Raw genomic sequence first — 25,833 nt, 5'->3', positions numbered from 1 at the left:
CAGTACCATTCCTTCTACTGAGGAAGGGAAGGCAGAAAATGAGCCAGAGAGGATGTTTGTATGAGCGGCTGTGATCATGAGCTGTGCTTTATTCTGGCAGGGGGGGGGGGGGGACCAGAGCCTGTGGGGTAATGAGCTGCATCACAGCGTCCGTTCATAACCCCTCACATCTGATGTCTTTCAGCGAGCACAGCCTATTTAACACTGTCAGATCAATTAGTAGGTGAAGAAAGGGCCGGGGAGACGTGGAGCCTTTTGTTCAAACAGACACTGTGTGCGAGGAGGTACGGCGCGGTTTAAGGGAATTTATCTTGGCAGAAGGTTTTAATGTTCACAATGCGAGATTGTGCTCCGCATGTCGCACAAAAGAACAGGCTGAATCAGGATTGTTGTGGTGAAACATGTAGGCTGAATCAAACACCGGGGATGTGACAGCCTTGTGGGGGGATCGGGAGCTGTTAGAGAGAGGCAAATACCCCAAGGGGCATATGAATACAGAAATCTACATTTCAAGTAGCGCCGCGCCTTCGCTGGCTCGTATCTCTGCCTGCCGCTGAAACACGCTCGAGCAGCCTGAGCCTAATTTTTCACTTACGGCTGAGGACTCCTGACTGCAGCCGAGGTTCAATCCATTCGTCACGAGGGCTCCTTTCAGCGTGGACATTCTTCAAGGAAGGCCTACCTTTACACAAAAATGTCATTTTCTATACAAACGTCTGCCCATGAAATTTCCTTTCCCCCTCTGCTGTTTGGCCCTTTGTCAGGAAACATAATGGCTTGCTTCAGCCAGATTAAGCATGTCTTTGAGATGGGGGAGCCGACAAACAGGCCGCGACGTGCCGAAGAGATCTCCCCCCCCGTCTCTGACATGGAGCACCTTCACATACACAGGTAATTTTCTGTCATTCCTCTCCTGCTATAAGACACGGTGGCTGTGCATTTACACTGCAAGCAGCTGAGGAATTGTTCTATTGTGGCAGGTGAGAGGCTCATCCTCCATTTATTTAGCTGTCTGCAGGGACAACCTTTTCAATGCTGAAACAGCTCTTTTTAACGGTGTTACATCCTTTTGATGAGTTAACATAGTGAGCCAGTTTATGATCCATGCATACAATGGACGCAGCTGTTCTCTCGAGAGGTTTATTCTTACAAAAAGCTTTGAATCGTTGCAGTGATCCCCCTACTCTATTTCACACTGTCCACGTGGAGTTATTGTTCAGAATCATCAAAATCTGATTGGCTAATGATGGCGGATAAACCTGGCCACATTAAAAAAAAAAAAAACTCCAAATCAGGTCTCAGGTCACAGGGCTGCTATCAACTACATTTATGGATGATCCTTGCCAATACTGATTCCAACACCTCAACTAAGAGCATCTGGCAACACGAGTACCTGGACCAGTGGTGTTTCTTTTGACTGACACGATGGAAAATCACCTCCACTGGACTGTTTTTGGCTGATTCTGACCTAATTAACTGGCTCAGGTGATGACCAGATGCGATTCATGCACATTAAATACAGTTTGTTCATTGACATAATTAAAAAACATCAGTCACACTAAAGGCTCGTGCAGACTACACAACATTCAGCGTCGGCCGATGGCCGTGCCGTTCACGCTACACAACTTGCCTTCTTGTGACGGGAGTCTTGAAGTCGTTGTGGTGTTCGCACCACGTGACTGATCGGTGACAGGGGGTCACACACTACACGAGCTGACCGCAGCTTTGTCACCCGACGCTGGTCTCCAAACCACGTTTTGTCAAGAAAACACACGTGAAATGTTTGTTATTGTAAAGATGGCAATTATAAAGCCAAAAAATCTGGGTGTAAGAATGGATTAGCACCCGCAGGTAGCAGGGATTGTCTGAGCTACAGAGAGAGCTGGAGGGGAGTAAAAAGGGTTTTGCGGTGAAAAGTAGCTGCCTGCTCTCATTGGCTGGATGTGGATGTCGAGTCGGCCGACTCCTCCAGATATTTGGCGTGCTAGATATCTGGCTGGCGTCTGCGCTGCATCAGTGATGTGTCGGGGAGCCGTTTTGATGCGTCGTTGAGTAGTTCACACAACGACTAGCGGCCGCCAATCGATTGTTGATTTACCCCTGATCACAGCCCGACTGTCACGGAGCTCTCCCACCGGCAAATCAAGCTTAAAATCGTGTAGTGTGAACTAGGGTGAAGTTACATTGATCAGAGCCACTGACTCAATTTTTAGTGGTACAGCAATGCTGAAACAATATTACCTTATTTATCAATATGCAAGGTATACTCAGTATTACTTCAGGTATCATAACACCGAGAGAAATTGCTGGATGGTGGATTCATGATTCAAACCCTATAGAGGAACTAGGTAATGTTACTTTAACAAATTAGTTTTGGTTCGTGAGGGAAACAAAGAAAAAAGACAGATCCACGGTGAAGTGAAGTGATTAGATGAGGAGCTGCAGAAGTAGTGTGTAATGAATCTAAAAGACGCCTTCTGCCTCTGCTGTCTTGTGGAGACACAGAGGACAACGAGTGCAGCTCGGAGCAGTTTGCAAGGTCTGCAGTCCTACAGCTCAAAAGGTGCATGTTGCACATCTCAGACAAGCTGAATATGATGGGGAATCTGCCCTCAGGTCAGGACACGGTACTAACATAACTGAGGTTGATTTCTTTTGGCACAACAATCTTAAAAACTGTCTGGAACAACAGATTTGCAAATTTGCACAAGCCTAAAAGCAATGACGGGGTATGAATGAAGTTAAGAAGTTAAGTGAAGTAAAGTTACAGGCTCGTGCCGACTAAAAGAAGCCTGATCCCAACACGTTTCACACAGTTAGGTTTCTAGATTTTAAATTTGGGGAAAGGTTGAGGTATTAGGATTGGTATTGGGAGAGGAAACTCTGGATCGGTGCATCCCTGCTTTTTAGGGCAGGGTAAAAATATTTGGAGCGACTAAACCCAGCTGTGGCCGACATTTCTCAGCCTACAAGCCCGAGAGCGTCCACGCATCACTGAGTTTCCCTGCTTTCGCAGCCCAACAGGAAATGCCTGGACTTCAATGACTTGCTGCAGAGACTGCACCTCCACCTTCCCGTCACCCTCTGACTCTGCTCCCAAAAGTCATCCGTTTGAGAAGAGAATACCAAACGCTGACAAGACGAAACCCCTCCACACAATGAAAGCTCTTACTAAGATCTTGATTGGCAGGAGCGTACGTCTTCCCTCTGAGGAAAATAAACCATGCAAACCAGTTGAGCCACAGCACAGAGTGCCTTTCCCGTCCTTAGGGAGTGTGAGCAAACACGGCACTGCTGCTACGATGATCCTAATGGTAAACACTGCCAATCAGGTCAATCGCACAGATATTTATTTATGTTATTTTGTTACGCCGCGTCTGATTCATGCTTCAGACTGCTTACAAGGTCCATTCATTAAGCTTCAGCCTGAGCAAACAGTGGTGCAAATACGGCACAATAATCTACCTATGCTATTCATGTGACTCACTGAGCTGGCACAATCGCTTCACACAGCTCATGCAGGCTCGTACACACTCGCACGCACACAAAAGTGCCTCAGGTGTCGGAGCAAATGGCCCCTTTAAAAACACACAATCAGCAGGCTCCTACCTGCAATTTGGCGGCGGGTCCAAGGTAATCTCTGCTAGCTCTTTCTGGATTCTGAAATGAGAGGAAGATCTGGGTTATATTCACACTCACAAAACACACACACGCACACACACACACAAAGCACAGTTATATAAATCCTGCCTGTAAAATCAATCTGTAAGTGTACACACTGAATACCTCATTGATTTTCTAATGAGCTGCTGAGCGCTGTGACTGGATACAGGAATAACACCTGTCACGCCAGATCAACACATAACACAAGATGCACAGACGAATTTGCCTTTTTTGTTCAGAACCCACAACCATGAATAAATGTTTATGTCAAACGGGCATGTCGGATTAAAGAATGATATCTGATAGATCTGGGTTCATTGATTTTGCAGCTGATCGTGGTCCTGCCTCAGCCCCTCACCCTTCCACGAAGCTGCTTGGAGCATTTCCACAGCAGACACATAAAAAAAAAAACCAGAGTTTAATGAATAGACCACAGTGAGGTCAAATTTCTCCCTGGTTAAGTATTCATTACATAACTATGCCTGTAATTTGCCAACAAGGACCCAGTCGCCCAGTGTTACACTTTATAATCACTCAGTCAGCTATGAATGCTGCTGTTATTCTCTCCATGCACAGCCTCATTTACACACTTTTTCACTATGGTCTTGATGTATCTGTCCATGCTTTTCCGTAGGCTGTGAGTACGTGTGCTTCCATGACCTGAAATACATCTTCTCGTCTTGGTTGGTTAATGTGCTTTTTGTATAGAGTTGAACATTCTCTTTTTGTCGCAGTTTGGTCGAAAACTACAGCAAAAAGCATTAAATGTGTGAAACGTTTGCTTATATTCACTGAATTTCCTGTGATATTCCAGAAATACTCACATAACAATACACACATACTGTATATATAGATCCGGCAGGTGATTTCAGTGTTGCACTCTCAAACACTGCCCCCATTACTGAGTTCAACACATTTTCAGGCAGAGGTGTGTTTGGCTTAATCACAGTCACTCTCTCTGACAGACGAAGACAGCCTGTGTGAATGTGGAAGTTAGTCAAAGCGCTTGTCTGAAATCAGTCATGGCACAGGCTTTGGGGGAAATTAATCTGACCTCCACAGTCTGGATGTGAAAGTGCAGCAGTCAGCTTAAGATTTAAATCGCCAACATCTTGTTTTGTAAACAGAAGAATTACATCATTTAATAAAAATCTGAGACACATGAAACAGTGCAAAAGTGGAATGTCAGCCAGCGGCCTTGTGTGGTGTCATCAGCGACAAGCTTCCTAATCAACGTTGAGCACTCAACATGCCCTGATGGCTTCCCGTTCACTTTATCAGACATGATTTGGGAGACAACTATTCCAGCATATGGTGTAGGACATGAGCCAAACCCTCAACTGTAGGGTTTCATTTACATTCTCTGTACTGTAACTGTAAAGTACTACTGGGCAAACTCTATCCCCTGATGATGATGATGATGAATGATGATGATGATGATGAAATGTAATCAAAAGCAGAACAGAAACTAAATGGACGGAGGTGAGATTGTTTTCTCAACAACTGTTTCACATGATAAAATATTTCATATCGATAATTATCACAATTAATGTCAAATCAATATTTTAAGTGGCTCACTTAACAAATCTGAGGTAGAACATTTAAAACAATTACGATAAAATATTTTTTAACAAACATGCATGAGCAAAATTTCAGTCCCTTTTCCTCAACAAAATAAATATCTTCTAAAATTAATATTTCGTTGAAGATTCAAATAAATTAAATGCAACATTTATTGAACCTTTGTTGTATTGTTATTTCAAAGAGCACAGAATAGCTACACTGACACAGGACAAAGGGTGTCTCTTCTGAGACAGCTGAGAGTGGCCAGTCAAGGAATGAGGTTTCTTTTGGCATATTTATTAAGAAATGATATTTACTTAATTATTCAGTAAAACCATATGTTATTGTGACTTGGCCTCTGACAGACAACGTGGAAAATGTAAGCCAAGAGTATGAAGCAGTCACTGTTTCTGCACCACAGTCCATTATGAACCACACTTTAGATAAAGTACAAACATTGACAAGGGAAACACTTTCATTCTCTCTGTGATTATGGACCATCGCCAAAACTGCCTGCCAGCAATAATATCTGGCCCACTGCCAGATTATGGTGCTTTGATAGCGGTAAAAAATATAAATAAAGGCCCCATCCACACTACTCCATTTTAGTTTACAAATGGAGAATCAAAACGAATATGATACCGATAAAGAGCTGTGTTACTGAGTGTAACACGGGAGTGTGGCGGCGGAAAGGAAACATGCACAGTACAAGTGTAGGCAGATGTGTGTTATTTGCAGGGTACAGAAAATTTTTATAAAAATACCAAGTCAAAAACTCTGTCAGAAGCATCCTGTTTCTGCTTTGCATGACTTATGAGGCCCAATCAGAGAGCCAATTGTGAGCGTCTGCGTCATCGTTTCTAAAGTCCTGCTGTATATTATTACTACAACTTCTTCTTCGAACGTAAGTATTCAACATTGTGACGAGTGTCTACACTGCCTGAATTCTACAAGAAGAAGAAGAAGAATGTAGTGAAGGGCGGACCCGCGGTTATGTAGATAGAAATGTCTCATTCTACGGTAATAAAAACAGTTTATAATGTAAGGTCTTTACACACCACTGAAAACAGTTATGGATCTTATAATGCATTTCTGGCAATAGATCCTCAGAAATATTACACACTGAACCTTTAAACCTAAATAAATTAAACATTTAGATTTCGGATATGCGATATATTTATCAAAATAATGCATACTTGAACATTTGACCCAACATTTTCAGGGATATGAAGGCGGCACACAAGATTACAGGCCAGTCAGAGTCTAATCTCTGCAAGGCCATGTATTATTGGTACTGATGTCTTGATGAATGATGAAATCATTTTCATTAGCTTGCCTGGTGATGGTGCACATGTTGCACGTTGAAGAGTGATTATCAGAACCGAGGCTGAGTTGGTGGTGTCAGCAAGAATGCGGTTATCCCAATTATAAATGGTCCACAAAGTGTACTGCGTCCTCAGACTTTCGTGTCTGGACTGGGAAATTCAACTTGCCAAGTTCAAACGCCCAAGGACGCGAGTTCAAGCACGGCATACTCTGAGAAACACCTCGAGAGATTTATTATTTTTATTTCCATTTTTTTCCTTTCCGTCTCCCTTGCGTTTTGTTTCAACATGCTTCTTCATGGATGCGACAGAAACAAATAAGTGTAATAATTGACTACTTTTATTGATCATGCTGCGGGTTCACTCGGCTGTTTGTTAGCTGGGACATAATTTGCTGGTTTGCAAAGAGAGGGAAACAAAAGACAGGCAGTCAATGTTGACATGATATATTGTTTCAGCATCGGCAGGGTAATGAATGGGTGTGCAACGGTCACACTGCAGAGCAATGTGAGGCTCACTTACATTACAATACAACACAAGTGTCCTTTGTCAAACCTGTTAAGATGCTACTGGAGAGAAAATCTACCGTATGTATCTGCAGAATGGAAGAGTCATAGGGGATTGTGGATAACTGCTTACCATTTAATTTAGAGGAAAACGGCATCTTATGTAAGTGTAATTATCAAGGCACATGTCTCAAAGGTAAGAACAGTGAAGTAGTTTTTCCAAATCACAGAATCATTTGCGTCAAATTTCTCCAGAAGTCCAAATTGTCTCGCCACTACAAGCCAGTGGTTGAGGACTGTCGTTTTTTCAACGACATTTTGGAAAGATGTAACTGTCAACAAAGCTATTAGGGAAATACATTCCTTTGCAACCATGATGGCTGGCTCGACAGCAACGAAAAATACCATGCCTCTTTTGTCAAACATTGCTGTACAGATTTACAATTAATGACGCATGCACAGCGGGGGAGTAGAAAACACAATGCCACAATGTCATGATAATTTATATATGGACATTTTAAGTATTTAGAGAAATAAAATTGCATTTAAAGGGTGAATTTGTATGCAGCACTTTTTTTCTGCATACCATCTAACAATTTGACACAGGTAATTCCAGTGAGAAAGGGCAGCTACCAGCAGTAATAACAAAAGGTAGCTCTTGCAGTTAGTGAGAAATTGCCTGTGGGTTAAACCACAGAGCCCCACCCCCCACACCCATGCAAGTAACATTAGCATATATGATCATGTGGCGATTCCACTGAAATGAATTCATTTGGATCCAATAAAAAGAAGCTCACTGGTTTGGTTCTGGCTGGGTACCTTTGTTGCATGTTATCACCATCTCTCTCCCTGCATTTCTTGTCTGTATCACGGCCGTCTGTTAACTAAAGGCCAAATGCTAAAATTTAGCCTAAGAAAAAAAAAGGCACCACTGGGTGGGTGGGAGTTTGGTAGTGGTATAAATATTGGGTTCACTGGGTGTGTAGTGTGATTGAAATATATGTTGCCTTCTCTACAAAATAAAAACTGCTGCTCCTCCCTTCCGTGAGGTTTGTAATTATTCTGGGAAATGTAAAATCAGCCGTGTAAGTATGAAGAATTCAACACCAGCTAAAGGAATAAAACTACAAAAATGTACATTACAACACATCAGAAAATAATGGAAGGAGTGAACATTATAGGTTGGTGATACAGAATAGGGTAAAAGTATCCGGGGGTGGGGGGGGTGGTCCTGAAACTCTCCTTGGTGGGGTAATGACAGCACACGACTCACTTGGGGAAGGAGGGGAAAAAAGACACATATTTGCAAAGGAGCCTGTAATACAATCTCCACGGTTATGGAGTCATTCTCAGCTTGAGTGCGTGCTGTGTAATTTTATCTGCAGTATTTCCTGAGGTGGCATATTTTGACGGCTGAAGCTGGGGGGACCTGTTAAGGAGAGTGGTGCAATGAACAAGGCCGGGGGAATCCAAAGGGAAAAGCACTGATTGTACTGTGGGTTCCTCGTGCTCGTGCACGGCATCTTTAACCAAACACTTGCTTTCTCTGACGTTCCACAGCTCATTGCGTTTGATAATCCCTTGAGCCACTGCAAGGACTAATCTATTACATACCGCATGCCTCAACTAATGCAAATAAGTCCCTATCATCTGAGAATGTGAGTTTTTATGATGGAAAACACCAGCGCTGGCTTGTGTGTGGAGCAGCAGATGATTTATTACAGGAGCTGGCATTGAAAAGCAACTAAAAACACTATGCCTGTCAACCTTCCTATAAAGTGGTAACCCTTGAGGTCCTTATTTTTTATGCTGTAGCCATCTCTGGTGATAAGAAGTCATCGCTGTATTTAATTCAAACTGTCTGCTGTTGCTGAAGTCAGAGGCATACAGTGTATCACTTCCTTTGTGCCACAGGATTTATTTCCCCAGGAAATGCCTGGTGCAGAATATTTACAAGAACAAATTCAGAGGCTTTGATCACAGTAGTCACACAGAAAGACAACAGTTACCAGACTTGGCTAAATGCTGGCCAGTGTCAGTATATGGTTTAGATTTAGTTTCGTGCCATTGACACAATACTGTCCAATTAATATTTCTTTCCTAGGGTGGTAGGGACAGAAGGGCACTTTTTCTCTCACATATGATCCTTAAGTTGTCAGTATGCTTCAACCAAAGTGCTTTCTAGATGATCAAACAGCATCTGAAAACCTGTCAGCCACATCTTTTCAATGTAAGAACTGGTGGGCTGTGATTTTTGTAACTTTCCGAAGCTGACAATACGACAATCACGCCTGCTTCACAAAGCGACTGGACAGGTGTGGGAAAGTAGACGGCTCTCTATTTTTAGTCTACGAACAACTACTTGTCACTTTTCGTATGTACTAACCAAGCGGGAAGCTTCGGGTCAGAGAACTGGGGCGAAAGCGGAAGTCCCTTAAACTTGCATTCTATTGAACGGCGAGCAGGGGGCGACTCTTCTGGTTGCAAAAAGAAGTCCAGCTCCATTAGAAATAATGGAAAAATGACCCTACTTCTCACCTGATTTATTACCTCAGTACACATTTTCATAATGAGTTTATGGTCTCAGTCGCTAGTTTCAAGTCCTTAATACAACATGATGTTCACTCAGTAAATTATGGTCCCATTTAGAGGAAAATAGACCATAAAGCAGACTATGCTTCAGGGCGGGATTATCTATGATTGACAAGTCGTTACCACGGCGACCTGTCAATCAAGCTACAGTGACTCGTAACCACGGGGCTGTGTAAATTTAACCTGCGCTGTTGAAAAAGCTTATAAGGAGTTGGCTGTTCACCTTCTCTGGTGAGTACATTTAGTTTTAAGCCTGTAAATCGTCAGCCCTGTTAAAATGAGAGTTAACATGAATTACAGATACACCTAGCAAATCAAGCTAGCTAGCTCCACGCAGAGCAGTTAGCTCTGCCGTATCGTCCAAATATGGTCACATCCGGTGCCGCTGGTTGCAAAAAATCTACATGGCGCTGCCATAAAGGCCAAACTCAAGGCTTCAAGGCAGCAGTCCACTAACCAACGGGTGAAGTCACGATGACTACGTCCACTTCTTTTATACAGTCTATGGCACTACCAAGGGCAACACTGTTAATGTCTGCAGCGAAGGTGTGTGCAGTTACCTCCATTTGAATGATTAATATGTATCTATATGACAGCAGGCTTTTCAACCCACCTTTGAATCTGGCCAACAGTTATTAATACTTTTGTTTTCAGACATAGTCAAAGGACGCGTCATAAAAACTGTTTCAAGCGTACCCGAGCCTAGGCGCACCTGTATTTATAACAGCTATTTCAAACCCACTGTAATTCATTTCAATAGAATGGCTATGTAGAGTTCATCTTTGGTGAACACAAGTTTGCGCTGTTGACCGATTACAAATTGTCTTGACAGTACTGACCTTTGGCACAAATATGTTCCCAGTTACTGATATTTTGCACATCTTTGCACAAACTGTATAGCTTTTTAAAAATAATAGTCATATTGTACATATTTTTTTAATCATGTTCTTTCATATTTTATTGTCATTGTCACTTGCTTTACCTTTCTTTATATTTCTACTTACTATGTTTATTGTTATGCACCAATATATCCAGGCAAATTCTTTGTATGTGAAAACTGAGCAGCATCCTCTGGGGCTTAAAAATGAAACCAACCCCAAAGTGTCTAAACCTGCAGTTCCTCAAATGGCCACTTGAGGCAGGCTCCAAAACCCAGATAATCCCCACAGACCCCCATGTTAAAAAGTAAACATGTTTACAGCCTGGTCCCAAAAAATGGTTTTGGTCTCTAAAAAGCTTATTTGTCCATTCATGACAACTGTACAGGGAGTGAATTTGTATATAATTTACCTGTTTAAATTATATTAAGGCTTAAAGTTATTCATAATTTAGGGCATGGCCGCTTTGAGCGACAGCTGGATAGCTGCTAGTCCCGCCTCAGCTCCACCTCTTTGCCCATTTTTTGATTAGGCGAGAGTTAGGCCAGTCAGGCACTGACAGGATAGCGATGGCAGGAGCCACACCAGGTCTTCCAGGACAGACACCCTATGGACTTATATGATTTGAAATTAAGAGAAGTGGAATTATGTGCTTTTATTCTGGCGACTTCTAGCAGGCGTTTTCATCTACCCCCTATTGTCACTGCAGCTGCCAAAAAGTGGCGCAGTATAGAGGACAACAACGTCTCTCTCAACAGCTCTGGTATCAGCATCAACACACAAGCTGAACTGGCTGCGCTGCTTGGCAAGCTTACTGGCCAATCAGATAACAACTGCTGTTATTCTGTGCCATCACCCCATGATGTTCCAATGCCAACCTGCCATGAGCTGGTTATAAACTGAATGAGTGCTGTGTTACCACAGGGAACTGATGGAAAGCACCAGGGGTGCGTTTAAAGTGAAAACGTCTGGCATTGGTGTGCAACCTCTTTCTGACACATCATTTTCCAACAGCCTTTAAGATCTGATCGGGTGAGTGTGGGGAGGGGGTGGATCTTCCATACAGCTATCAAACTCAAAATGGGGCACATTTTAGCATAATTATAACATATTGAAACATTCACCTTTAGTGCTTTCTTAGAACAGCTCAAAGAGGACATATAACTCAGTTCATTCGCTGCTGTAGTAGTAGTAACTAGTACTAACACTTCAGTCACTATTTAAGTGGCGTAGGTGTCTGTGGGGCCTTCTTATGAAAATGCCTCGAATGCACAGGAAGTGATGCTTTTATGTCCAGCAGTTTGTTTGGGAGAATTACATACAAGTCAGTGGCTGAGTGGATATAGAAAATAACATCTCCCACAAAAACATCAAACCTTATTAGCACAGTAACTACTGACTATTTTCTTTATCGATTCATTTCTGGACTACTTTCTTCAATGAATCTATAAACTGTTAAAAGGAAACCTCCCCATTATAGTTTCACAGTGCCCAAGGTGACATTCTCAAATGTCTTGTTTTGTCTAACCGACAGCACATCCTTACATCAGAGAAGCTGAAACGAGAGACTGGAATTTTGGCCTGATAAATTACTTTTGAAGATTTATCAGAATCCCCGCGACCCTGTATGCAGGATAAGCGGTTGACGATGGAAGGATGGATTTATCAGAATTCAATTGTTAATTTTCTGCCTAACAATTAATCAACTAATAGTTTCAGCCCTGAGCCTAGTCCACAACTAATTACAGCCTGCACTGCTCTGATTGACAGATGTTCTCTAGAAACAAACAGAACACAGCGCAGCAGCGAGTACCTAGAACCAAAGATGGAGAAATAAATCAAGTAAGTGGCAGATGAACACTTGAGCAGCTAAGCAGAGCCACCAGCACAGTGTGTGCACCCAGCAGTAGACACAGAGTGAAAGAGAAGCACATCTACCTCTTGGCGCTGGTGGAGAGCTTGGCGGCGGTCTTGCTGGAGATTTTGGCCTCCTTCTTCTTGGGCTGAGTCTGGTCCCGCTGCTCGGGCCCCGGCTGCTCCGGAGGAGGCGCCTCCCTCTGCTCGGCGTCCGAGCTTCCCCCACTGGTGTTGGGGCTGTCGTCCGGCCTCTGCTGCACCTCACTGGACATGCTGACGCTACGCACACACATGCATGTGCATAGTGAATACACAAAGACACACACACCTAAAAGGTTCTCTGGATCTTGTTAGGAGCTGTTATTCAGCTCCTCAAAAAACTGAGCAAACTCTATCTGCTGATTTAGACCCTGTGAATTGGTTGAAAGGCCCAGATAAAGCTAATACTGTACGTGAACCTTGAGTTTTGGATTGTGTCACCAACACGACTAAGTCCAAGGTCAAGAGAATGAACTTCCATGCTAAATATATGAATGGTTTTGTGTTTATGCCTTGTTTTGTCCAACCAACAGTCTAAAAACCCAGACATTCATGACATAAGACAGAAGCAAATCCTCACATCTGAGAAGCTGGAACAGTGAGCGTGTTTGCTCCAACAATATATCAAGGGGCATCCCGGTGGACGAGGGGTTGAGGAGCCAATCATGAACCGCAGTGTCACTTCCCGTCTCTCTCTCTTTCCCCTCATTTCCTGTCATCTCTTCTTCTTATCGATCAGCAGACAATGAGTTGGCAACAATCATGATCATCGATTAAGCTGGCAAAATTGAATAGGTTCCATCTTCTCAAACGTGAAGATTGTTCTGGTTTTATTTGTCTTCTGTGGCGGTAAACTGAATATCTTTGCATTTTGGACTGTGGGTTAGACAAAACCAATTTGAAAAACGTCACCACGAGCTCCGGGGACTTACAAAAGGCATTTTTGTCACAATCGTTTCACTGTTTGCAGACATTTTACAGACCAAAAAATATATGAAGAAAATAACTGTTAACTTAATTATTAAAAACAATTGGTAACGGCAGCCCTTACTGAGGTCACTCCTGTAAGAGGGTTATTCTGTATCCCCTCTCCAGAGGTAAACCTATTTGGAGCCACAGAGGGTAAAAAGTTACAGACCTCAGATCTTTGACCGCTCATCCTCAGAGTCAGTCAAGTTGAACATCTGCTTGTCACAGGCCTTGAGTCTCAATAATAAAAGACACCTACAAGGTCATGTTCACTAAATCCATTTCCTCCATCACTGTGTGTGTGTGTGTGCCTCAAGGTGAATGCCTCTATTTACGTTCCCGGGTCTGTTATGAAAAACGTATGATATAGATGAGTGAGTATGAGGGCGTTTTCGCTGCATGCTGCTGAGCTGAAACGAATACCAAATTGGACAGAAGTAAGGACAGATTGTTCAATAAACATGACAGCGGCTTTGGCAAGCTGCCTCGGCTTCTGATATCCGACAAACAGCCACTGCAGCGGGATATCTGATGCAATTAAGTGCATTTGGTGGTGAGCTGATATGGGACATAATTGGGGGATTATATGGGTTAGGATGATACAGGGGGCATCATTTCAAAGGTTGTAACACAGTACATGCTCTGGTCAGTGGAATCCTCTCAGGGTAAGCTGTTATTATGGGTTTCCACTAGTCAGGTGAGGGCAAACCCACTGAAAGTAAAAGACAGAGCAGGACATCTAGCCTACTGCTCTTGCCACAAGAGATGGGGGCAGATGTTTTTTCCCCCCTTCAAGTGTGAAACTGTCAACACACCTCAACCATAGCTATCAATCCAGGTGACGCCTTCCAAATTGTTTGTTACTAAGCAGGCCTACAGAAAATCACACCCCCGGAGAGAACCCACGGTCTTCTTTCCCTTCTTCCCCTAACAGTGGAGACCAACACTTCACATCTTCTTCACTTGGCAGCTACCTTAAATGCAGCCTCGCTTTTCGGCAAACACGTCGTAAAATTGTATTTTACTTTAGTCATTTACTTAATTTAATGTCATTAACAAACCAGCTTTTTTTTTTTTTTTTTAAAAAGGGACATTTCAACTTTTAACATTTGCTTCGCATCTTTTTCTAAACAGTCTATGGTTCGCACTGCTCGCGTGTCAGTAGAAGGGGTTTTCGCACTACGTGTCTAACTATCAAATAACTTTAACATTTATTGGACTTAAGTGCAGTTTGGTGCAATAGGTGTTCGCCGAATAACACAGTGGCTATAACAATTTTAAAGGGTCTTCATGGCATGCCCGTGAACTACATATACACGGTTAAAGAGCAGTTAGGTTTAAAATGACTGATATTTCGGACGGAGTTCGGGAAGACGCTCTCGCTTTTCGGCACCAAACATTATTAAAGGAGCGTATCTAACGTTATCGGGCTAATGTTAAGGAGCCCCCGGGCACTCACCGCCCCGGTCCCCTGGCTTACAGGCTATCAGCGAGCAGTTAACAGCAAGACAGCCTCCGTATGAGACATCTTCATACAGATAGAACGTGATGAAGCTTGACGGCACACTTATCCGATATCTAGCCTCTCCACTACCAGATATCCCACTGACCACTGCCAAATCTGCTCCAGCACAATAGACAGAATGGACGCCCCCCCTCCCCTCCTCTCTTCCCCAACCACCACCGCCGCCGCCCCCTCCTTCTAGAAGATAACGTAATAGACCTTTATTCTATGTAGAGTTTAATCTTAAGAGAAGGATACGGGCGGCTCACCTTTATAAGCAGGCTGGGCGCTCGGCGGCAGGAGAAATGTGTTATAATGTCCACGGTATATTCCGTAATCCGTCACACTGGCTGTCCGCTGCCTTCCGTCCGTTGCTTTGACTGAGAGAATGTGCCAAACCGCGACAGTCAAGGTAGCTGGAATTCCGCACGCGTCGTTTCCGGTTTTAGCTGGCAAAATAAAAGCCACAATGGGCACGCGCTCTCGGTTGTGGTTGGGTTTTCAAGACAAACACGGGTGAGGCAAATAATGCCAGACGGTAGTTAAAAGAGGAACTTGTGAATATACAGAACTACTTTTCAATCTAAGAAGTTCGTTCTCATTTCTACCTCACTGGACCTATTACATCTGCTATATTTGCTCAATGCGAAAAGCACATGTTTATTGCAATGTCCGTCATCCATTATATATGCCAGTTTATTATAATAGTGTATATAATGTATATACCTCTTGAATGCCATTTCGTAATATTTTATTTTGTTGTATTTTCTGTTTCTGTATCTGTAATCTATATCCTTCTCCTGCTGGTGTTTTTTGCTCAGTCTTTGCCCTTGAAGAAGTACAACATGGACTCAAAAGTGGCACACCTGGCCTTGCCTATTTCATGGTCATGAAATGGAAAATAAACTACATTCAGAAAAAATCTGTAGGCTTTGAATAAATAACGAAAAAAAACTTTAGTCGTTTTACCTTTTTTTTTTTTTTTTTTTTTTCCATCAAACGCATAGTAAGTATTTTATCTTGAGGCAGAGACTCCTCAGTTCCCATTTGTTCTTTTGTTTGCCGCAGCTTGACAAATCAGACCGCCTCCGTGCGCGCTCTCACGCGAGTCCGCGCAAAATGTGTGCTCTCTGAAGCGTTGTGGCAGGCTTTGATGATAGTGTAGATTACAAAGGAAGTGCAATAAAGAGGAATATAGTGTAGGCTGTCCATCCATGCTGTTTGAGAAGTGTGCAGTAGGATTTCTAGATGTTAATGATTTACAGCCCCTGGTACTGGGATGCTCGGAGCCCTTTTACAGCAATAGAGTTATTAAGGATGTCTGTGCTAAAGTGACCTGCTGCCGTGAGGAAGCAAGGTCCAGATGTTGATCGCTACCCCACTATTAAATTCGTCTAAAACATTGGGACAGTTTAATACATTGAAATGAACAGTAGCTTTAAAACACTATAAATAACCTAAATAACTAAATCAAGCACCTTCTAATTGTGTCAGTATCTTTATTTCTCTTGTAAACAGATATTTTGGAATTACTATTGGTCATGGATTGTGTCGACCGCGGAACCTTTTAACTGGACGTCGTTTCCGTTTGCCGAGTTCAGTGACGGACGTTAGCTGCTCAACATGCGCCATTGAAAACAAACGTAACAGATTCGGCAGTGGCGGATTCAGTCTTTTATGCCAACTAGTTAGAACTCTTATCTTGTCTTTAGTAAACGTTCGACACATTTATACACGATGGAGACTATTTTAGAGCAACAGCGTCGCTATCACGAAGAGAAAGAGAGGCTAATGGATGCTAAATCAAAAGAAATGCTACACAAGAAGTCCACGGTAAGCTGTCCGCTGAATGCTAGCATTAGCACCACTGCTAACCCGTACCGCAAACATCTGCAACTTACGTTTTCAAATGTATCTTGTGTCTTTTTCTGACAGCTGCGGGAACAGATTAACTCTGACCATCGAACACGAGCGATGTTGGATGTAAGTTAACGTTGAACAAGAGTCTTGGGTTTGTTTCAAACGACTAGCACCGGCTGGCTAACGTTAGCTCGTACTTACAGAAATGTTAACTACTTTAAGGACTGAATGCAAACAACGTAGCTACATGTCTCCGCTGGTAACGCTCAGGATGGCAAAGGAGGACAAAGAAGTTCCATCCTAAAATGTATCAGTTAAATGTATTTATTTCATGATATATTCATAAATAATAAATGTGACCTATAACGTCCACTGGCAACCAGATGCAAACACTGTAAACATTTAAATCACTCCATTGTGTACTGCAGTCAATAGAGGTGCTCCTGAGTCAAACTTTGCTGGAAAACAAAACAACAGTGTGATGTTACTGTTAGATGTTGGAGGTTGAAGGACAGTAGTCAGAGAGGAGTTTGGTGAAACATTTTCTGCGGTTCAGTGAGTTAGGTTCATATCTATGTTTAATGTCAAACATGAATACAATGGCAGTCTGTCTGTCTTTTGACAGAGGTATATGGAAGTGAGCGCAAATCTCAGAGACTCCTATGAAGACAAAGATGGGTAAGTCTTTTCCACATAGTAACCTACTCCACTTTAGGTGGCTATACCTACCTTTCTCCAAAGGTTAGAGCTGTTGTTTAGAGATGATGGTACTTTGAGCTGCAACTTTTCACGAACATTCCTTGGAAACAGGCACCTTACTCATAATAACAGAAGTTACGTAATTGTGTCTGTTGCAGAGTATTGCATGCAGAATTGTCACTTAACCTGTTACTTTTGAACAAATCTTTTTCATGGTGACAGAATGAGAAAAGACGAACTTGCTGCCATCTCGGGACCCAATGAGTTTGCAGAGTTTTACAACAGACTGAAACAGATAAAGGAGTTTCACAGAAAACACCCAAATGAGGTATTTAACCTCTTAACTTGTAAATGGTTAGACTATTAGACTATTTAAACATTTTGAAAAAGAATATTAACAATAACGCCATTGTGTGTTTTTTGTAGATTTCCATTCCCATGTCTGCAGAGTTTGAGGAGCTGATGAAGGCCAGAGACAACCCCAGCGAGGAAGCTCAGAGTAGGTCGAAATGCGGTTTAAACATGGGTTACAATTTCATCTTAATAGGCTCTGTCTCACGATAGGAGTCAGGGCTTTGAGGTGGAGGTGGTTCCCACCTTGATCAGTCTGCGCTTTCAACTGGCTCAAGCAAACACTTTGTACAATGTATTTTAAGACTTCTAATAATTATGATTGAAGAAAATGACTATTGTCACTTTAATGTGTATTTTATTAAAAAATGCCCCCTGTTCAACATTAAATCAAATACAATATAAAAGTAAATGTGGTTAATTTACACAGTTAACAAACAGCAAGATGTTAAAATCAAATATAAACTCGGCTTATGTTTTTATTTATAGTTCAGGGTCCTCTTGAGGTGTAGTTAATTTCAATTCCTGGATATTAAATGTCTCTGTAGTGTCCCAGCCATATTTGTTCTTACTGAAGCATGTCACATGACATGGTTAAGCTGTTTGAGATTGAGAACATCAATGATAAACTGAATTTTTGCTGGCAAAATAATATTTTTATACATGTAGATCTCCTCCTGCAACACCCCATGCATCTACCCCTTTTAACAATAACCTAGTTAAGACTGGCGTTAGCTGGCTAACACACTGATCTGCTTTTGTGAGACAGGCCCCAGATCTGTACGATGGAGTAAATCTGTTTATCTTCCACAGACCTGGTGGAGTTCACTGATGAGGAAGGATACGGCCGCTACCTCGATCTCCACGACTGCTACCTGAAGTTCACCAACTTGAAGGGAGCTGAGGTTATGATCCTTTAAAAGGCTGCAAATTTTTAATTGTGACGTCTAAAGTGAACCTGCTTTGTTTTTTAACGCTCTCTATGCCATCTCTTTCTACAGAAACTGGAGTACATCTCTTTCCTGTCTTCATTCGATCAGCTCTTTGACATCCCAAAGGACAGGAAGAATGCTGAGTACAAGAAGTAGGTCCATCGTGCTTACTCCCATCAGAACTGTGACTGCTAACACATAAGTAGAAAATGTATATCCAACACTTGGGACAACAAAAATGAACACATCTCGCCCAGGAGGAATGATGGATGTCTCCAGTAATAAAAGTAACACCTATAAATGTGGAGATTAACATGATGTGGTGGCTGTTTGTGCAGGTACTTGGAGATGCTGCTGGAGTATCTACAGGACTACACAGACCGGGTCAAACCTCTGCTGGACCAGAACGAGCTCTATGGCAAAGTGCTGTTAGACTTTGAGAAAAAGTGGGAGAATGGAACCTTTCCTGGCTGGCCTGTGAGTTCTCCTGGCACGTTCTTTATATGTCCTGATGGTTGCAGTTTTAGTTATTTATCTTATCTAACCTGATGGGTTTTTTTTCTTAATGTGATTCATTTTGACTTTAGAAAGAGACAAGTAGTGCTTTGACACATGCTGGAGCTCATCTGGACCTCTCTGCCTTTTCCTCTTGGGAGGTGAGACGTTAAGTGGTCATGCTTTAAGATTTGGCATTTAATATTAGTACTAAGGTTGCTCATTCAAGCTTCTTCTGATGTGTTTTTCTGTTCTTTTACACAGGAGTTGGCTTCTTTGGGTCTGGACAGATTGAAATCTGCTCTCATGGCGTTGGGACTGAAGTGTGGGGGGTGAGCATGGTTGTCAGCAGAAAACATAACATTAAAGCAGTTATCATTTTAGTATTGCACAACATTATTCATATGGTTAACTTTGCAAGTGCCCCCTCCCATTCTTGATCTTCACCCAAAATGAGATACAATGGTTATTGTTCTCGAGTTCCTGCGTTGGGGCAAGTTTCTAAGAGTGAACTTGATCAGGAGGAACACTAAACGCAAGTTCTCGTACTGAGATGGCCAGAGTGTGTCGATCGATGCGTCAAGTAGTGGTGTGGTCGATCTTGATAAGGATGGCTACAACAGCCACCATGCAGGAGGGTTGAGCGTTCTTCTCAATTTTCATATCGTCTGATCATTGCTACCTCAGAAATAGGCTTATTTGCTTTAAGAGAAACCACCAGAAACGTCTGTAAATGCACAGTACAGTGTTTCCCACAGAATTACCGTATAACTGTGGCGCCGCACGTGCGCGGTGGGGAGCAGGAGCGTGTCAACCTCATTAGCTGGGCTCCTTACACATGCTTGCTTATAACTTATTTGGAGGTGGGTCTCCGACATTGACTGCATTGTTAAGAAAATGGATATCGTCTCAGAGTTAACTTCAATGCATTAGTTTTCTCTTAGTTCCGATGGTGAGTTAGTGAAAATTGCCTTAATATCGGCGCATGAAAAATCAATCGCCGATCGTCCCGTCAATTGTCAATAAGCAATCCAATCGGAACAAGCCTACCATGCAGGGCAGAAACTGGAATGTAATACACAGCTGAACAGTCCAGGGGTTTTTTCAAAAGATGAAAGAAGCTGATAGAAAAACAAAGGATTACCAAATGCACCGAAAAAAGGAGAAGGGGTTTGACTCTTTGGATGCCACTTCCTCCATTGTTGTCTGTCTAAAAACAGCACATGAAAATGACCACGTCTGACCCGCTGTCAGACATACTGGATATTCGAGAACATTCTGCCGAGCTTGAGATGTATCAGCATGTAGCCTTTCTTTAAACTCTGCTTAAACGGACAGATCTTTTTGGCGCTTGACATTTATTATTTCTGACTGCTGTGCACCTAGAAAACAAACGCACCTTGCATTACTATAACAGCTCTTATTACGTTTGCCTTTTTCGCCTTGTTTTGTGACAAAACGTTATTAATATGTAGAATTAAAAAGAGAGGAACTAAATCTTCCCCTCGCCCGGTCCTTAATACACCCCGGGGTGACATGGCACCGACGTTGGGAACCACTGATCTTAGAGGCAAGACTCATTCACACTGCAAGCAAGCACGTGGGAATAGATATATTAATATCAATAACAGAATGTGCACCACGAGTTCAGACATATAGAGCGTGTCATGCAGTTAGGAGAACTGCTTGAATGTGTGGCTGTTTGTTGGACAGGACTCTGGAGGAGAGAGCTCAGAGGCTCTTCAGCACAAAAGGCAAATCCCTGGAATCACTGGACCCTTCACTGTTTGCCAAGAATCCAAAAGCCAAAGGACCTAAAAAGTAAGTGGGTGGTAAAAAATTCAGTCTAATACTGACAGTGTCTTATGATACTGTTGATTACATACCTCATAACAATTTCCATCCATCACTTCTGCAGGGACACCGAGCGGAACAAGGAAATTGCCTTCCTAGAGGCTCAAGTGTATGAATATGTGGAGACCCTCGGGGTGAGTGAATATATCTGGAGGCTAACTCTGCTGTGAAATTCATTTTTATTAAAATCATAAAAGAAGCGTAAGATCCAACATTTTAAAGGAAAGCGTTATCCAGCTCGCTGTGGTCAGCACGCTCCCAGGTACGACAGTTTTAATGACGGCTGTCGATGCTGCCTGTGGTTACAGGAGCAGAGGCAGCTGACTCACGAGAACGTCCAGAGGAAGCAGGCCAGGACCGGAGAGGAGCGCGAGGAGGAGGAAGAGGAGCAGCTCAGTGAGAGCGAGAGCGAAGACGAAGACAACGAGATCATCTACAATCCCAAGAACCTGCCACTGGGCTGGGACGGCAAGGTGTGGAAGCCCTTCTGTACAAAGTTACAAAAATACAACATTCAAAAATTTTAGCTAAGGAGTTTTTAGCTGCAAGAAGTCACCGGTGATGGTGGAGTGTAGGAACTGCACCTACACCGCCGTGTCTTAAAATTAGCAAGGTCATCTGGCTCAGTGGGCTGTGTGACCGTGTCAGCATAGGCCACGTGAGTTAAATATGACAACAGACCCTGAATGAAATTTAAAGGAATAAGAAAGGTTTTATTAGCTGATTAAATTAAGTCAATCAAACTCAAAGGCACAGTGTAGAACATTTACTGCAAAAATAGTGACATGAAAATGACAGAACAGTCAACAATTTGGTTGCAGATGGTTGGCAGTGCTGAGATGACCATGCAGATAACATAACCGAGCAGTGTTCATTTTGCAGGCTTGACTTTGCAGTAAAAACAACATAAACACAAAATGAAAATGTAGCATCTGAAGGCCTTCTTCACGGCAGACATTTTGACATTTTAAAGTAGGTAAACGCAGCTTTACCGATGGCATTAAATGTCCCACCCAGTAAGACGTGACAATGCGGCAGCATGAATAATGGCAGGACCCTGACACAGAAGCAGCTAAATGGAATTCAGCCATCGTTCTTTGTATTATTTACACCTGTGCTTTTCCTCCTGTCAGCTGTCAAAATGTATTGATCTTCAAACATTTCTTTTTGAATGATTAATTTAGAGTAAGGCTGGACAATTATCCAAAATCTTATCAAATTCGCAATATGGCCTACTGCAATTTTCAGATCAGTGGAGGTCTGTATTTGTTTAAGGCAAAATGTGTCAAAATACCATTTAAAATGAAATCTTGTCGTGCTGCAGAGATGTCCTTTCCTACACACCATATTCTACAGACATAAGAAAACATCTTTTTTGGTACAGTAGCAATTACAATTATTTTCTAAACTGTTCAGCCCTCGTTTAGAGATTACTAAATCCAAATTACAGAGGCAAATCATCTTAGAGTACAATTTAGAAAATGCACATTTTCCACACGTTTTAGCTGTAAGCAATAGCCAGATCTCAACCCTTTAGTCCTCACTAAAAACCTTGATTTTTGCATTCAGAAGTTTTAAATATGGTCATGTGGTGACCAGAGTTTTTGCCGATCTCCAGTCTCTTAACGTCTCACCTCACTGCAGTGATATACAAGTTCACTCTACATCACTGCTGGGTGTAGCTACAGCACACCTCTGACTACACCCATTAGTGGTATCGGGGTGGTGAGAGGTGAAACAGGCCTGAAACTTTGAACCAGAGAGCTGTGGGGAAATGCTGCTTTTCAGCCTGCAATTGATCTTTAAAGGGGCACCTCACATATTTTACACAGATATCTCTTTACTAGTCAGGGACAGTAACACACAGTCTGGCAAAACGGCTCCTCTGTTTAAGGAGAGTTTTCAAGTCTGACAGAATAAACCCCCCATGATGTCACAGTGATGTCATCAGGGTTATCGCAGGTTGGGTTTGGAGACATTTACAACAGAGAGGCTGCATTACATTGTAGGGGCATGGAGCTTTAAAGATGTGAGCTTTTATAATGCTGGAAACTGTTGGTTGCATTATGAGACGCATGGGAATCGGTGTTATTTGGCGCTTGACTCCCAACTTAGGCCTAAAAGTCATGATACTGGTGCATCTGCTGATTGCTGTTTGATTTTGACATTTTATTCTGTCTCTGTGCAATATATCACTGGACCTCTTTGATGCAGTACCTATCAAATATATATATACGCTTTTCCATTACCAGAACCAGCTCGACTCGACTCGGTTTGGCCTCGCCAGCTCCTCCCAAGGGTTGCCGCAGGCTTCCCCTGCAGCCACTTGCGTAGCTCCTCAACTCCGAAAACTTTCAAGCACATTTTTGTTCTGCAATCACTTTCCATAAAACTGTCAATATCTGAAATCTACACAGCTGATTTCTCACCTCAGAACTTCTCAGAAGTGGATTTAGTGATGAAATTCCATACGAAAACTGTAAAATATAAAACTTTCTGTTGCTGGCCTCTGTCTGGCGCAGCAGTGATGATGCAGTGAATATTGACGATTCTCTCTGACCAATCAGCAGTCTGTCGTGTTTTCACGTCACATTTTAGTATCCCTCAGCTTGCTTTGAACCTCGACGGAGGTGATATGAAAAAAAGTACCTGGAAGCAGGTACAGTCCAACATTTCTACAATGGAAAACCAAACAAAGGCGAGTCGAGCCAAGTCGAGCTGGTACTGTGCAGTGGAAAAGGGGCTTATTTAAAACCCTTTTTTATTCCTTCCTTATTGACATTTTTGGGTTGAATTTGTCTTAAATTTGATTCAGACTGGCCCTGTGAAACCCTCGCTAAACGCCCCTCTGTTTTTATGTGCTGCACATTTGTTACTGTGTGTTTGCTGACTGCTGTTTTATTCCCTCCAGCCAATTCCATACTGGCTTTATAAACTCCATGGGCTGAACATCAACTACAACTGTGAGATCTGTGGAAACTACACTTACAGGGGACCCAAAGCCTTCCAGAGGCACTTTGCGGTATGTTGTTGTTTTATCAGGGAGCCATTATTACCACTGCCATCTTATCAAATCAACAAAATACACCAGCGTAGTACACTGCTTATGCCGTTAGGTGTGTACTCTGCCACTGGAGTGAGTTTTGTGTTGGTTTTGTTGTGTAGGAATGGAGGCATGCTCACGGTATGCGCTGCCTTGGAATCCCCAACACCGCTCACTTTGCCAACGTCACACAGATTGAGGACGCTGTCTCTTGTAAGTGTCTTTTTCTTGAGCTTGTTATGAACATCTGGCTTTTGAAGAATTTTTGGAGTTGGTTTCAATAAGCGTTTTTGTGTTTCCAGTGTGGGCGAAGCTGAAGTCCCAGAAGGCATCAGAGCGGTGGCAGCCGGACACGGAGGTGAGCCTATAGGGATGGAATCAGGACAACTGACTGGAAAATAATGCTTGTTTTAACGTACATGCTCATTCCATGACTTGTGTGTTTTTCAGGAAGAGTACGAGGACTCGAGTGGAAATGTGGTCAACAAGAAGACCTATGAGGATCTGAAGAGACAGGGCTTGCTGTAGGTTCAGGAGGATGTGACTGAGTCACAGAAAAAATGACGAGATGGAACATCTAATGGGCGTCCTTCAAGATTTGCTATATTTTTTATCACCCAGGTTTCTTTTTATTTGTAAGTAGTAATGTTTTACAGACTGCATCCCACCTTCATTCCTTCCTTTGATAACTTTCAAATGTGGCAACTATTGATCATTATAATAAACTGAGTACTTTTGTCACTGAGCTGTTTGCTGGTGAGTCTGTTTACAGCGACAATGCTGTGTTTACTGTTGCAGTTGACTCATAAGCATATTTTAACTGTCTTTATGTGGGCTAGTTTAATACTGCAATTTTATGGTGGCGTAAAACACTTGAGTAATAACTTGAAACATGGATAGTTGTATATTTTTAATGAGCAAACCTGCTGTTCCCATAGAGCTTTGTTTAAGAAACTACATGCTGTGCAAAAATATTGACGGTTTTCTACCTGCAAAGGTGACGTATTTGACAGACCTGCAAAGTAATAAAATCACAAGATAATTCAGTCTATTTATTTTTCATAATGTGAGAAACACTTAATTTGTTAGAAGAATCATTAGGGAACTTTGTCACAGACATCAGCGCTCTGGTGCCAAAAAAAAAGTAAAGCCGGTCTGTTAAAATGGTCAACGATTTAGGTGTTAAACAGAGAAAAGCCATTTTGAGCCTTTTCCCCGAATACATGTTGCGCTGTCTGCTCACTAAGGCAAAGGTGCAATCAACCTGAAGCAGTAACTGATTCACAGACTTCTGTAAAAAGCTGATGTAAAGTATGATGGTGTACCAGGCCAGCAGGGATGTCAGCGGGGTTAATTGTGCTCTGTGTGGCCTGGTCGTCTTTTCTCTGAGGGATAAATCAAATGAGCTATTCATCCAAATAACCTGCAGTGGAAGGATGTTTTTAAAGAGCTGATTCTGATGATACACTGAAAAGAAGTGCTTTGCTCACCTAAATACATGGGCGGAAAACGCGCTACACTCAATTACGTCCTCGTAGCACATTGACCATACATGGTCCAGCCATAATATACTAGGTTCGGTCCTAGTCTTGTTTATTTGCTTACAGGTGAAAAAAAGGCACACAAAATCTTAGAGGCGCTCACATGCTGATAGCAACAGGTATAATGTTGACCATGTTCACCATCTAAATGCTACAGCCCAG

The 25,833-nt window shown here is 42.5% G+C and overlaps 2 protein-coding genes across 2 annotated transcripts in view; one reads left to right on the top strand and one right to left on the bottom strand.

Annotated features, from left to right (window-relative positions):
* LOC123976915 (ubiquitin-conjugating enzyme E2 E2-like) overlaps positions 1–15,318 on the bottom strand; it is a 70,269-nt gene extending 54,951 nt beyond the window's left edge. The window contains exons 1-3 of the mRNA XM_046059317.1: positions 15,166–15,318; positions 12,466–12,663; positions 3,610–3,660 (exon numbers count right to left, since the gene is read on the bottom strand). Coding sequence (XP_045915273.1) covers positions 3,610–3,660; positions 12,466–12,656 — 242 coding nt within the window. The 5' untranslated portion in view covers positions 12,657–12,663; positions 15,166–15,318. The remainder of the gene's footprint in view (positions 1–3,609; positions 3,661–12,465; positions 12,664–15,165) is intronic.
* A 1,176-nt stretch (positions 15,319–16,494) lies between these two features.
* Positions 16,495–24,875, top strand: sf3a3 (splicing factor 3a, subunit 3). Its single transcript, XM_046059431.1, has 17 exons — positions 16,495–16,729; positions 16,832–16,879; positions 17,382–17,434; positions 17,678–17,783; positions 17,882–17,954; positions 18,620–18,711; positions 18,808–18,890; positions 19,077–19,215; positions 19,326–19,394; positions 19,498–19,565; positions 20,947–21,054; positions 21,152–21,221; positions 21,396–21,560; positions 23,999–24,109; positions 24,253–24,343; positions 24,433–24,488; positions 24,581–24,875. Exons 1-17 carry the CDS (start codon positions 16,634–16,636, stop codon positions 24,656–24,658), a joined length of 1,506 nt encoding a protein of 501 aa, XP_045915387.1. The 5' UTR covers positions 16,495–16,633; the 3' UTR covers positions 24,659–24,875.
* Positions 24,876–25,833: the final 958 nt, after the last annotated feature.

This window comes from Micropterus dolomieu, linkage group LG09 (assembly GCF_021292245.1).
Source record: "Micropterus dolomieu isolate WLL.071019.BEF.003 ecotype Adirondacks linkage group LG09, ASM2129224v1, whole genome shotgun sequence".
In the NCBI taxonomy this organism is placed as follows: domain Eukaryota; kingdom Metazoa; phylum Chordata; class Actinopteri; order Centrarchiformes; family Centrarchidae; genus Micropterus; species Micropterus dolomieu.
This window is presented reverse-complemented; position numbering and strand designations above follow the sequence as displayed.